The sequence below is a fragment of the Colletotrichum scovillei genome (genome assembly GCF_011075155.1).
Source record: "Colletotrichum scovillei strain TJNH1 chromosome Unknown Contig00005, whole genome shotgun sequence".
Lineage (NCBI taxonomy): Eukaryota > Fungi > Ascomycota > Sordariomycetes > Glomerellales > Glomerellaceae > Colletotrichum > Colletotrichum scovillei.
This window is the reverse complement of record NW_023336263.1, coordinates 698,797-712,290: the sequence shown is the minus strand read 5'-3', so window position 1 is coordinate 712,290 and position 13,494 is coordinate 698,797. Positions and strand designations below refer to the sequence as shown.

The following is a 13,494-nucleotide window of genomic DNA, read 5'->3' as shown; positions in this document are numbered from 1 at the left end:
CACCTCCAGCTTCCCCCCTCCCCAAGTCCAAACAAGCCCAACAAATGAAGTCAAACGCCATTAACCATGATCTACAATAACCCTTCGATAGCGACATACTCCAGACCATCACATAATGCTTGCTCGCATGACGTTCCCTTGCTTGCCTTTGCCAGCCTCTCTCTCCAACTGGGAGCTGCCGAAGCTCCGTCTTCCACCTCCGCTTCCACTGAAAAGCCGCGCAACGAACCCCCTGTCCGAGTTCGTGCCTTCTGGCAGGAGCACGCTGCGTCCCATTCTTCGGGCATACGCCTCTTGCCATGCGTGCAAGCTTTTCTTGGCCTCGGGTGTACCGCAAAGTGCTTGGAGGTGGAGGAAGATGCGGAGACTGCGATTATCTTCGTCCGAGAGTCGCTTAGCTTCTTGGAAAGCGGCAGTGCCGTAGCGGTCGAGGGCTGTTGTGGTGCTGAGAGGTAGATTGCCACGGCCTTGATAGGCGGCACGTTGTTGGGCAAGAATACTGGCCTTGGAGGCGTGGGCTGTGACAAAGATTGATAGAGTCTGCTCTTGAAGGGATTCACCTTGGAAACGATCCTGTAAAGACATGAAACGACCTGACCAGTAAGCCGATGGCTGCGCTGTCGTAATGATGAGTGGGTTGACCTCAGGAGACATGGGGGTAGGGGTTCTAGTCGGAATGCTAGTTGTAAGAGTCGAAGAACTGCTGGTCTTGCGAGATGCCACAGTCTGCAGAGAGGCCTTACGATCACTTCCCGTGAAGCTGGCTAGAGATGTTCTAGAGAGAGAGGCGGTGAGGTTGGACAAAACGGTAAAAGTGCGAGACTTGGGCAGTCGCTGCTTCTCTATTCCGCCTTTGGGCGATCTTGATTGCTTTTGACGACCTCCGAGTTCAGGGCTGTTTCCGCCAGAACTTTCAATCGTCTCTTCCGCACCTCTTTCGATTTCGGGAGGCACAGATGTATGAGGCGGCCCTCGCAGGTGTGTGGTGTTTTTGACGGCCATGACGGGGAAGCTGGCGACAGTTGGATTGCTGGACAACGGTCCGCCTGTGGTGAAACTGGCTGACAGTCGTCTAACTCCATGAGATCTTGCCACGGACAATTGGGCTGCTGTTCCCGATGGCGATATGAGCTGGTTCTCTTGGGAATGAAGTCTCTCGCACTGCGTAAGAGCGGCCTCATCTGAATATGGAATGCGCGTATTGTCAGCGTTGGCGTGGGAAATCTCCCCCAATACTCGACGATCTTTGACAGTAGCTTGTCTTTGAGAAGCGAGATATGGTTGGTAGCTTCCACGACCGGATAGGATATCTTGCCGCTGAAGAGGCGGGTTGGTTTCTCCTTGGGATTTTCGATGGTGGGGATTGACAGACTCGAGGGCTCCATAAGCTTTGCTTGCTTGGGAAGTCTTGAGGATACCACCTTGTCGAGTAGGGCCAATAGTCGAATGGCCTCTTGCCGAATCAGCGTCCGAGGTCGGCTGGGAGATGTCTGAGTATTGTTTTTCGGTGTCGTCGATGCTCGAAACGACGGTGATTGCTTCGGCACGCTCAAGATCCGGTCCGCTGCTACGCTGGACAGGCCCAAGAGGTCCTGAGATGGTTGGGCGCGACGTGGTGTGTTTTGGTCCCCGAGAATTGCGGTTCCGAAGCGGGAGGAACGAAGATGCAGATAGACGGTCTCGCATTTTTCCAGCAGAATGATGAGTGCGGCAAAATACAGGACGCACTCAAGGAAAATGATGTAGGGAATCGCCCAAATGAGGACGGTGATAGTTACCTGGCTGGCTCCAAGGGCGTGCTTTGAAGAGGCAACAATGATGGCGATGGACTGAGTGAAGGAATGGAAGTTGAGACGAGCCGCGAGAAAACAAGACTTGGCCCAAAGAGAAAAAAGGCGGAGGTTGGCGTTGGCCAGGTCGATGCAGAAATACGAGATCGTGATGATGCAGCGAGTGGTGTGGGCGAGCAGGACCAGGCCAAGCGATCCGGACCTGGCGGGGGACATTGTCTGGAGAAGAAAGTGAATTACGAGAATTAAATCAGACGAGGCGAGAATTTCAGTGTTGGAATACGCAGCCAGAGCGGTGAATCGCAGCCGTGGCGAGGTGAGCCAAAAGTGAGGTTCAGATGAAAAAGTGCTCTGATGTTGTTGGATGTTTGGAGGACGCGTCGACATCAAGCGCACGGTCGAGGACCTTGAACAGATGTCGACTCGCATGCAGCTCTTGCCGAGCGACAGAGAAAGACAGTTGAGACTCATCGCGAGAGGAAGGTCGAGTGTCATTGTCGTTGCCATTGTCGTTGCCATCGTCGTTGCCATCGTCGTTGCCATCGTCGTCAACTTCTTCCGATGCCCCTGCCGCGATGTTTCTTCCATACCAGGTGAGGGAGGCAGCATCGACCATATCAATGTATATCCGCTGAACGTCACTTCCCATCACTTCCCATCAAAGCCTCGCTATTCCTGTGACTTCAAATGCTCATAATTCCTTGTATCATTAAGTATGCCGTGTCAAACATGATGCATGTGGCAAGAACAACCTCCAGCGCCAATGTCGATGATGCGAGGCCCTTTACATGCAATACCGTCTCTATACGAGCTAGACTCTTCAGTTCTCCCATCCCTCAATCTTGAACTTGAAGACCTCGTCACCTTGGCCTCTTTCAATGACGTTACCATTGCCATCCCACAATGCTCTCTCGCGATATGTCACGTTGCCGTCCCAGTCAACCATGATGATGGTCTGCCGCTGTGTCCCGTACAAACCCACCTCGAAGCCCATGGTGCCTTGAGCAGGAGGATCAGGTCGTTCGCCCAGCTGTAGGCCTTCGGCTGCCTTCTGGTCATCCGTGGCCCATTGACCCGGGCCTCTGGAGACTGCCTCCTCCATGGCTTTTCGATGGCTCTCGTCGCCCAAAGCAGGTACGAAGATGGATTGCTTCAGCTCCTTGATGTAGTCCGCCAGGCTCATGTCAGGGTGCTTGGGAAGCGTATCGGTGTCTAGGACCTTGAACAGGCGTTCGGCTAGAGCATCCTCATCCAAACTGTTCGTAACAGCTTCGTGGATGGCCTCCTTGACCAGACGTTTTCCATTCTCAACCTTGGGCCACGGCTTGGGGTCATCGTACACGGTATTGCTAAGACCGTATACCTCGCCCCGCTGTTCTCCGATCCACGGTACGTCCTGCAAGTCATCGCACCGGTTGGAAATGATGGCGATACCCTCGAGCGCATGTTCGGGCTTTTCGTCGGTGCCGCGTTTTCGTTTCAATTTGCCTGCTACCATGGAAAAGCCACCGACGCCCTTGACACCACCATCCTTGACGAGGTGATTCACCGACGTTGAAGCGGGCTCTGAGGGGTCGAACCCAAGCCACGCAGTGACCATGCCACCACGGCTGCGGGCAGCGTGAATGGGATGTTTCGAATCATGTGTATCTGTCTCGCGATAGTTTGTGAGGACTGCGAGCTGGCCGGTCTTGGTGATGCCGAGCCAGGTGCCCTTCTCCGCTCTCTGAAGGTCGCGGGCAGAGAGAACAGTAGCGCCGGAAGGATGAGTCCACCAGTGCGGGCGGGACGTTGGGCGTAGGATAAACTCGTCCCGGTTATCGACAACGATGAGAGCGTAGTCGGGATGGGCGGTGGTGAGTACAACGATGCACATGCTGGGCGTTGATTGTGGTCTTTTAGGGGGGTTGCCTGCCAGGTATATCGATGATTGGTTCTTCCTGAGGGCAACTGTCTTGGTCTCGATGAGTTCCTCCTGGGTGGTTGTGATCCAATGTTCGGTTCTTCGAGGGAGTGCTCGTGTTTATATTTCTGTGAATAAGCGGTGGACAATGAACCCTGTTCCAACCTAGAAGTTGTTGGTGAATCCAAAAACCTGACGTGTCTATGTATGACTGGTGTTTGTGATTGTTAGGTTTCAATATGGTACGTGACGGTGTGCCCAAATTCTGCAAACCCCTTGGGAATTGTTGGCCCTTTTTAATGTTTTCTGTTCTTGGATCTATAATCAGTCCACCTCAGAAGCACAAAAGTCCAAGGTCAGCTCGGCTTAGCTTGGTCTGGTTGGAGATGGCTATTGCCTCGGTCTTGGAATCATGCATCGCCTGACGCTGAAGCTTGGCAGGCTGTTGGGGAGTTGGCAGCGTGGCCGATCCTGTGTGCTCCGAGGGTCGGACAGCGGTGCCGGCCGGAGGAGATGACAGCATGCTTCCAGGCACACCCAGCAGGTTTGGATGGATCAGCTTCAGCTTGCGAGGCCGAGCGGAAGCTGCCTGTGCATGTGCTGTGCTCTGCAGTGTGCTGGCAGCTGCACAGCGGTACTGGAATCTGCAGCAGCGATACGACGCGAGCAGCTCGGTTCAGATTCGGATTCTTGGCTGGAGGGAGGAGACCAGCCGTGCCCAGCTGCTGGCACTCAGGATCTCTGTACTGGGGGAAACGCTGGGAGTGGAGTTGGTGTGGCTCGAGATCTTGTCATGGATGGAGTATGGCGTGAGGTTGAGGCTGGTGATCTTCCATAGTGGCTGTGCTGACTTCCCGACATCTTACATAATATCATCCGACCCGCGGGGTATTAGGTAATCAGCTCTGGATATTCCCGGTCCATTTCCCCGCACTGCTCAACCCCACCAACTTTCTCAAAGCTTTGAATTCGCAACTGGCCGCCTTGCCTCGTGCAACGACCAATGCCGTGCAGCAACAGACATCAGACAGATGATGACCGCAGAGTACCCTGGGATGACTCTTCTTTTTACTGCTGTCAACCGATGTCGAAGTTGCCCAAACTCTTCTGCCCCAGTCAGCATGCGACGATCAGCAACAGGCTCCAAATGAATCGCTGTCGGACTCGTCACCAGATTCGTGGTTGCGAAAGTGTCGGCTGCACCAAGTCAACGCGTCTATCCTGATTATCTTGCAGTCTTATTTCTCGCTAATTCTTGTTACGGGTGTCGACTTGTCAGCAATTTTCGAACCAGTCGTCATCAGCTGTAGCAGCTGTGGATAGTGCCCCAAGACACCAAGTAATCCAGTGCAAACCCGCCAGACTTCAACGGCCGGCGATGTGGATATCATATGCCCCTTCTTTCGGCCGACCAAGGGTGTCCCTCGCGGCGAAGATGTGCTTGGCAAGGATCGTAATCCTACCCATCGATCTGGCATGGCCTTGAGATGCGAACCCCCAATACCGTATACGGAGACTCCGGTCTTACTCTGGCGGAGACTGAACCCCGAAAGTCAAGTTCGAGCATTCATGTTTCCAACTTACGATGTCCTAGTCGGAGGCGGTCCGAAGAGATTAGAGCCTCCGCGCGTCTCCTTCAATGCAGAACTTTTGTTGGCCGCCCCGTGCTATTCTCTAGGCTCTATCTTCCATGGGACAAACCACCAAGTAAGAATCCGAACACATTCGACCTTCCTCTTTCGACATGGCGCGTCGGCTGTTACCCGGTGCGAGCTCAGCAATCGCTGCAGTCTGACATGAATCGGCACTTTGTCCCGCCGACTCTCTAGGTGCAATGGCGTTTGCTCGCCAAAAGCCTCCCAATGATGGCAAGGACAGTCTCAGTGCTTACGTTCTCAATCTTTGCCGCCGCCGACACGACGACATGGACTCGTAGCCCATCTCTGATACCTGCAAAGCACCTATGTTTCGCTAAGGTCTCCGCGTCAACTTGGCAAAGATTGCGCAAACTTGTTGGTCAGATCAGAAAAGATGTCGCCTGAAGTGAGTCAACAACAGGCATCAACGCCGGGCCCGAGAAGTAAGCTCAACCTCGTGGCTCGACCGGTCATTGTTGGGGTGCAATCATTTAAGCTTGTTTGACAAGCCTCTTTATTAATCGACTAAGTCTTGTCCGTTTCTCATAGCTTTCAAATTGCCCATCTTTGCCCTCTCCGCCATACAAATCTCACACTCATTCAAGCCATTGAGTTCGACCCAGCATTGGCCCCTGGTATCCTCAGCGAATAGCGCACCCTTGCCGAGCCATTACATACATCAGCGCTCACTGCTAAGACCGATCTGAACAATGAGCTCGAGATGTCTCAACGACGACTCCCTCGGGCCTAGTGTTCAAGGCTGCCGCGGTGATTTTGACTTTACTCTTCGATTCGAGAGGATATTCTTGGCCATCATCCCCGCAGCCGTTTTTATCGCTCTCTCACTTCCGCGTGTTGCCTACCTTGCTCGCAAACCGCGCATCGTTGGCGCCAAAACATTTCAAACAATAAAACTGGTAGGTCATACTAGTCAAGGCGGGCAAACTTCATCTGAGACTTGGTTCTAAAGTTTCCCTTCGTTTAGGCCATCATAACAGTATTTGCAACGCTGCAATTCGCCATTCTCATTCTACAGACAACTTCCAGTGGCTCGCGTATAGATGGGTTTGCCGCCTCGGCCTCAGCTCTCGGCTTCCTCGCCGCTCTTTTCATGGTCGGATTATCGTATGCCGAACACTCCAGAGCACCCAGGCCCTCGTTGCTTTTGACCGGCTACGTTTTTCTCCAGATTCTCTTTGATATTGCTCAAACGAGGACGTCATGGTTGGTAGCTAGGACTTTCTCAACACAACTGTTCGCAAGACTGTTCACGGCCTCGCTGGTGATAAAGCTCGCCATCCTCATCATCGAGGCCCAGAGGAAATCACGATGGATTCGCTGGACCGCCGAAGAACACAGCCCGGAAGAGACGAGCGGCTTGTTCAGCCTAGGCGTCTACTGGTGGCTCAATCGCCTCTTCCTCCACGGTTATCGCAACGTCCTGAAGATCGGCGACTTGTATGCTCTCGACCGTGGCATGATAGCCGAGACGATGCAAATTACCCTCGCCCAAGAACTTGAGAAGGGCAAGAACCGCGGCAAAAACCACGGGCTCGCAAAAGACCTAGCCAAGGCGTTGGCTGTCCCTCTACTTCTGCCTGTCGCCCCGCGGATCGCCCTCATCGGATTCAGCTTCAGCCAACCGTTCTTCATCCAAACTCTTCTCGAGTACCTGCAAGATGACAATGCGTCAAAGAACATGAGTTACGGTCTCATCGGAGCTGCTGTTCTGATCTATACAGGGATCGCCGTCTCCACGGCTTTGTACTACTACTTTCAGCAGCGAGCCTTGTACATGTCTCGGGGCTGCCTATCAGCAATTATCTACAAGAAGACCACCGAAGCTGCGCTCACAGACACCGGGGATGCGGCAGCAGTGACTCTCATGAGTACTGACACCGAGCGTATCGTCCGTGGTTTCTACAGTCTGCATGAAATCTGGGCTAACGTTATCGAAATTGCACTTGGATGTTGGCTACTACAGGGCCAGCTCGGTACAGCCTTCGTCGCGCCTCTCATCGTCATTCTCGTGTGCACCGGCGTCACTGCTGCCGTCGCCAAGTTTACCGGCGAACGCCAGTCTCGCTGGATGGCTCAGATTCAGAAGCGCGTTGGACTGACTGCCAATGTCATTTCCAACATGAAGTACCTACGCATCTCCGGCATCACACAGCCTGTCGCAGAGTTTGTCCAGAAAATGCGCGTGGAGGAGATGCGCATCGGCAATCAATTCCGCTGGCTGATCATCGTCACGGCGCTTGCTGCATTGGCTCCGAGCATGCTATCTCCCGCAATTACGTTCGTCTTCGCGCAAGAACGTCTGGATACCACGACCATCTTCACGTCATTCTCATTTTTGGTCCTTCTCAACAACCCATTGGGCCAGCTGTTCCAGTCTGTTCCGACCATCATCGCTGCCTTTACTTGTCTTAATCGGATTCAAATGTACATTGAAGGAGAATCACGCATCGATTTCCGGCAATCTGCCCACCCTTCGGCATTCCAGGAGAGGCCGTCCGAGGAGAGCCCGTTTCGCGACAACTCGGATGACATTTCCCTAGAAACGTTCCCGGTTCGGAAAGACTCAGAATCCAGCAGCTCAAGGCCAGCAATTTCTCTTGTCGATGGTAGTTTCGGCTGGACGGCGGATAAGATGGTGCTTCAGAATATCACTGCTTCCATCCCGGCCGCTCAGCTCACCCTCGTCGTTGGGCCTGTAGCATCAGGAAAGTCCACCCTGTGCAAGGTTCTTCTAGGTGAAGTGCCATTCAACACCGGCTTGGTCTCTGTGCCATCACGCAACGCTGCCATCGGGTACTGCGAGCAGAACCCGTTCTTATCAAACGGTTCCATCAAAGACAACATTGTCGGATGGTCGACTTTCAACCAAGCCAGGTACGACGAGATCATCGACGCATGTATGCTCCAGACGGACCTTCTGCTTCTCCCCTATGGTGACGATACGAAGATTGGAAGCAACGGAATCATGCTTAGCGGTGGACAGAAGCAGCGGGTGTCACTAGCGCGTGCCCTGTACTTGAATAGCGATCTCCTCATTTTCGACGACATCCTAAGCGGGCTTGACAATGACACAGCGTCCGAAGTCTTTCGAAGGGTGTTTGGGCTTGACGGTATCATTCGCCGACGGAAATCAACAGCGGTACTTTGCACACATGCAATCAAGTACCTGCCACTGGCAGATCACATCATCGCCTTGGGGACGGATGGCACTCTTGCCGAGGAAGGTACTTTTGCCGACCTGATGCGCGATAAGAAGTATGTTGCCAGTCTTGGGGTAAAGGCCACAGACTCTGATACCGATTCCGACTTTGGGTCTGAGACTTCCAATAAACCCATCACCGGTCAACCTCCGAAAGCGAAGCGGGCTCCGGCCGTTGCCGACGAGATGATGGAGAAGTCGAGACAGACGGGAGACGTTAGGGTGTATGCCCACTACTTCCGTAGTCTGAGCTTAACGTCAACCGTTATCTTCGTTCTCTTCTCCGCATCGTACTCCGTGTGGAACCAATTTCCTACGATCTGGATGAAGTATTGGGCCGAAGATACCCTTCACAAAAGCAGTGGATACTATGTCGGATTGTTCGGCCTCTTCAAGGCGTTGCAGCTCGTTTCTCTCATGGTGGCAGGTGTTGCCTTGATCATCTACATGACCACCTCCTCCGGCACCATTTTACATCAGCAAGCGTTGAAGACTGTTATCCACGCGCCTCTCACATTCTTCACTACAACAGACTCTGGCGTCATCACAAATCTCTTCTCCCAGGACATGACGCTCATCGACAACGAGCTACCGATGGCGCTGCTTAATGCTGTGCTGGCCGGATTCGAGTCAATAGGTATGGGTGCTGTAGTCGCTGTTGCATCCCCCTACATGGCTGTTAGCTATCCCTTGTTGATTGCTTTCTGCTGGATCATCCAAAAGTTCTATCTTCGGACTTCTCGCCAACTACGACTCCTGGATCTCGAGTCCAAAAGCCCACTGTAGTATGTACACGAAAGACTAGGCGGTTGAAGAGCATCTGACTAACAGTTCCTAGCACGCATTTCCTTGACACCATCAAGGGTGTCGCCACGATACGTGCGTTTGGTTGGGCGCATAAGGACATTGCTCACAACCAGCACATGCTAGATACCTCGCAACGGCCGGCATATCTGCTCGCCATGATACAGCAATGGCTCGTCGTCACGATGCAGCTCATGGTGGCCGGTTTAGCCGTCGTTCTTGTGACTCTTGCCACCCAGCTCCGAGCCAACTCAGGCTTCACTGGTGCCTCCCTAGTCACCCTGATGTCGTGGGGCGAAACCCTTTCATCACTTGTCCGGTTCTACACCCAGCTTGAAACATCGATCGGTGCTGTTTCTCGTATCAAGACCTTTTCCGAGAAGGTTAGCCCTGAAGACCTGGAAGGTGAGGATATAGAGCCTCCCGAAGAGTGGCCTGAGACCGGGCGCATCGAGATCAACGGCGTCTCTGCCTCATACAAGTAAGTTGAGCCCAACCCATTTGTAGTCGGCGCTGACAATATGGAAAGCAACGAACAGCAAGCAACATCGGATGGCGCGACAACTCCACCGCATCTCGCATTGAAAGACCTCAACTTCTCCATCCAGCCTGGCCAAAAAGTTGCACTGTGTGGCAGAACGGGAAGGTAAGTTCACCTTTGCATCGGACTGCCCATGAAGTGTACGAATGCTGACCTCATTCCTTTAGCGGCAAATCGTCACTCATTCTTCTCCTCCTGCGGCTTCTGGACCCAGTATCGTCCTCTCCAAAGAACATCGAGATGGACGGCATCCCCTTCCACCGCATCGACCGCTCAACTCTCCGCCGCCGCATCATCTCCGTGCCCCAAGATGCCGTGTTCCTCCCCGACGGCAGCACCATCAAGGCAAACATCGACCCTTTCAACGCAGCCACAGACGCAGAGTGCTTCTCAGTCCTCCGCGCCGTGCAACTCGGCACCTTTGTCGAAGAGCGCGGCGGCCTGCGCGAGTCCATGAGCGCAGACAGTCTTAGCGCGGGACAGAAGCAGCTGTTCAGCCTTGGACGGGCGATCCTGCGACGCCGGGTCAAAGACGCCAAGTTCAAGCGGCGCGGCGGCGGGATCTTGTTGTTGGACGAGGTCAGCTCTAGTGTCGATCACGCGACGGATAGGTTGATGCAGGAGATTATCAAGGAGGAGTTTAGGACGTATACGATTGTGATGGTGTCGCATCGCCTGGACATGGTGATGGACTTCTTTGATGCTGTGATCGTCATGGATCAGGGGCGCGTCATGGAGACGGGCAGCCCGAAGGAACTTGTTGAGACGGAGGGGAGTCGGTTCGGTGAGCTGTGGGCGATTGAGAATCAGGGACGGTCGAGGGATCCTGTCAGGTAGCCATGGGTCATGGCGGAAGCATTACATTTGCAAGCGAATGATTTTTATTAATAAAGAAGATGTTCTGGTATGACAGTCCTTGAACATGGAAGAGAACATTCAACATAGGAGACAATATTAACACAGAAGGGGATCAATACGGCACGTGGGGCCAGGCAAAGAATGAGCACCTTCTGTTCATCGACTTTACCCCAATTCTGTAGCAAACACTTGGGAGCAAACATCCTCTGTTCACCCGTCCAAGTTCTACAAGTCACATCAAAGAATGCATTTTTCTGTTCACTTATCCCAATACTATAAGTAAATGCCAAAGAAGGCCCATATTCGATCCATTTACCTTGATTCCATAGCGAACATCACCACGACTAGACAGCTTGATCATCATCATTCTCCCAAAATTACCTCAATTTTCAAAGAAGAAAGATGGCTGAAATAGACAATCTTGATATGAACCTTCTTTCGGTCATCGGGGACTTGCACGTTAAAACGGAAATCAACAGAAACTTCGATAACATCAATGCCGGTCTTTTGAAATCTCGCCAGGACACCGTTGAGGGAAGTGGCATGGCCACTGCCCTTGCAGCATATCGTTCCTGTCGTGTCCCTCACGAGAAGGCTATTACTTATGCAGCGGACCTCACTTTCCGGAATCTGGTCACAATTAATGTCAGCATGGTCGGCACAGTCGGTAGTGACATTATGAGCGGAACGGTTGCCGCAGGGCTGAAGCAGAATTACATTACGGGAGCAAATGTGGTAGTACCGATGAAACGAACAGACACCCACACCTATCTTGATGGAAAGCTATGGAAACTTGGCGAGACAGAGAAAGTGGCGTCTTCCAGCGATTTCGACAAGAAGCATTTCACACACAGCCGTACCCTTGGAGGAGGTTCTACGCCAAATATGGTCATCATCTCGACGCATCTCCGAGATAGATCATTCTTCACTATACTGAGAATTGCTAGAGACTCTGGCACTCAGGTGTGCATGAACACGGTGCCTCAGTATCATCTTGACAAGGCCTGGTACGGGCATATTAAATATCTTATCGTTAATTATGAGGAGGCTGAGCGGTTTGCCTTGTGGCAGTTGGAAATGGGTCCTGTGAACAAGAGTATCAGCTCAACACTTCAACGTCTAAAGCACCTTGGTGCGAGGAATGTGGTTATCACGCATGGCCATCATGGGGCGTCCTTCATAACCGATGTTTGGGAAGAGGGGAAGTTCACTTTCAAAGGGAATCAGGCCGATAATGAGTATACTGAAACCGAACGGTGAGTGTTTCTTCTCTTTTTGCTGGACTAATCATTCCCATACTGATACGAGCGAACAGGGCCGTGTTTGGGGGGACATACGCATCATGGATGTGTGGGCATCGGGGACAAGTAACGGGAGCCGCAATGATGAACTCAATCCGCGCTGCTTGTTTAGCTGCTTCGATTACTGGCCAGCGACTTGCAGGTATTGAAGCAACGGCTAAGATAAATGGTAAACAGAATGTCGGTGCGGTGGGAGATGCTGTTCCATGGTATCACGATCTGAACTTCTAGTGAAAGGCTCTTAACTACCTCAGTCGTAGTTAACTACTCCTTGATATTACCTAAAACACGTAGTGATTTAGTCTTTCTTTTATTACAACTCTTTTTTATCCTCATGCTCTTATTTTCTCTTTTTTTTTTTTTAGCAAGAGGTAACTGAAAAAAAAACAAGAGAAAAAGAAAACAAGAAAAAGAAAAAAAGATTCAAAAAAAAAAAAAAAAAGAAATAAGAGAAAAAAGATAAGAGGAAAAAATAAAAAAGGAAAAAAACTTTAGAGTTTTTTATGTTTTATAGTTAGTTCTTATTATAACCCTAGATATTAAAGAAAAAAGTCGTAAAGCAAAAGACTCATTATTCTTGAGATGTTTAGTATAGCTATTTCGTGGTTATAGTCGAGACCCAGGTAATATACACAACAATCTCCCGGGTTATACCACCGCCTGAAGTGCGGTACGCAGGGCCAGGCAAAGAATTTTTGTTCACCGTTTTACCCCAATTCTGTAACAAACACTCGGGAATAAATATCCTCTGTTTACCCGTCCAAATCCTGTAACTATCAACAAAGAATGAACCTCTTCTGTTCACCTATCCAAGTCCTACAAGTCATATCAATGAACGGGCATCATCTGTTCACCTGCGCTGTTCGTTTCAATCCTATAAGTAAACACTCACGGATGAGCATCTGGTGTTTCCTTCCCTTGCTTCCATAAGAAACAACACAGCAAACACAAAGCTTGACGATTATCATTCTCTCACCACCAAGTACCCCTCCACTTTCAGCAATCGGGACTACATCATGGCACTCAACAGAAAGACTATAGCAGTTATAGGGGCGTTGACACTCAACATGAAACCGGCTAGGGAGCAGCCCCTTCCCCCCGGTAAAAAGATTGAGGAAGGCATTTCAGCACCTAAAGAACATGAGGCTACCCTCGAAGGCATTACTACTGCAAGCGCGGTTTATCAAACCTTGTGCCGAATATCGATACGGGGGGGCATCAAATGGGTTCCTGGCGTGAGGATGGTCAGTGTAATCGGGAGAGACCATCATACCGAAAACGTCATAGCAACAGTCAAGAAATCCGGCGCCGGTACAGAAGGCATCAAGATAATGCCGGACAAAGATACAGACGTCTACTTCGACGTATTGACGAAAAGTACCGGCGAAACCCAGCGCGATAGGAGTCTTAATCCGTCCACGCCTGCCTGTTGGACAGAGG

At 51.6% G+C, this 13,494-nt stretch overlaps 3 protein-coding genes across 3 annotated transcripts; 1 reads left to right on the top strand and 2 right to left on the bottom strand.

The window, feature by feature from the left end:
* Positions 1–108: 108 nt before the first annotated feature.
* HER10_EVM0010313 (uncharacterized protein) lies at positions 109–2,006 on the bottom strand (the record flags this gene model as incomplete). Its single annotated transcript, XM_035479777.1, has 2 exons — positions 109–1,317; positions 1,419–2,006. 2 exons carry the CDS (start codon positions 2,004–2,006, stop codon positions 109–111), a joined length of 1,797 nt encoding a protein of 598 aa, XP_035334323.1.
* A 604-nt stretch (positions 2,007–2,610) lies between these two features.
* Positions 2,611–3,666, bottom strand: HER10_EVM0002721 (uncharacterized protein; the record flags this gene model as incomplete). The annotated part of the gene is made up of 1 exon (XM_035472422.1): positions 2,611–3,666. One exon carries the CDS (start codon positions 3,664–3,666, stop codon positions 2,611–2,613), a length of 1,056 nt encoding a protein of 351 aa, XP_035333807.1.
* A 2,037-nt stretch (positions 3,667–5,703) lies between these two features.
* Positions 5,704–10,841, top strand: HER10_EVM0011651 (ABC transporter). The gene is made up of 5 exons (XM_035481077.1): positions 5,704–6,247; positions 6,316–9,335; positions 9,389–9,835; positions 9,884–10,000; positions 10,063–10,841. Exons 1-5 carry the CDS (start codon positions 6,041–6,043, stop codon positions 10,730–10,732), a joined length of 4,461 nt encoding a protein of 1,486 aa, XP_035334427.1. The 5' UTR covers positions 5,704–6,040; the 3' UTR covers positions 10,733–10,841.
* The last annotated feature ends 2,653 nt before the right edge of the window (positions 10,842–13,494 follow it).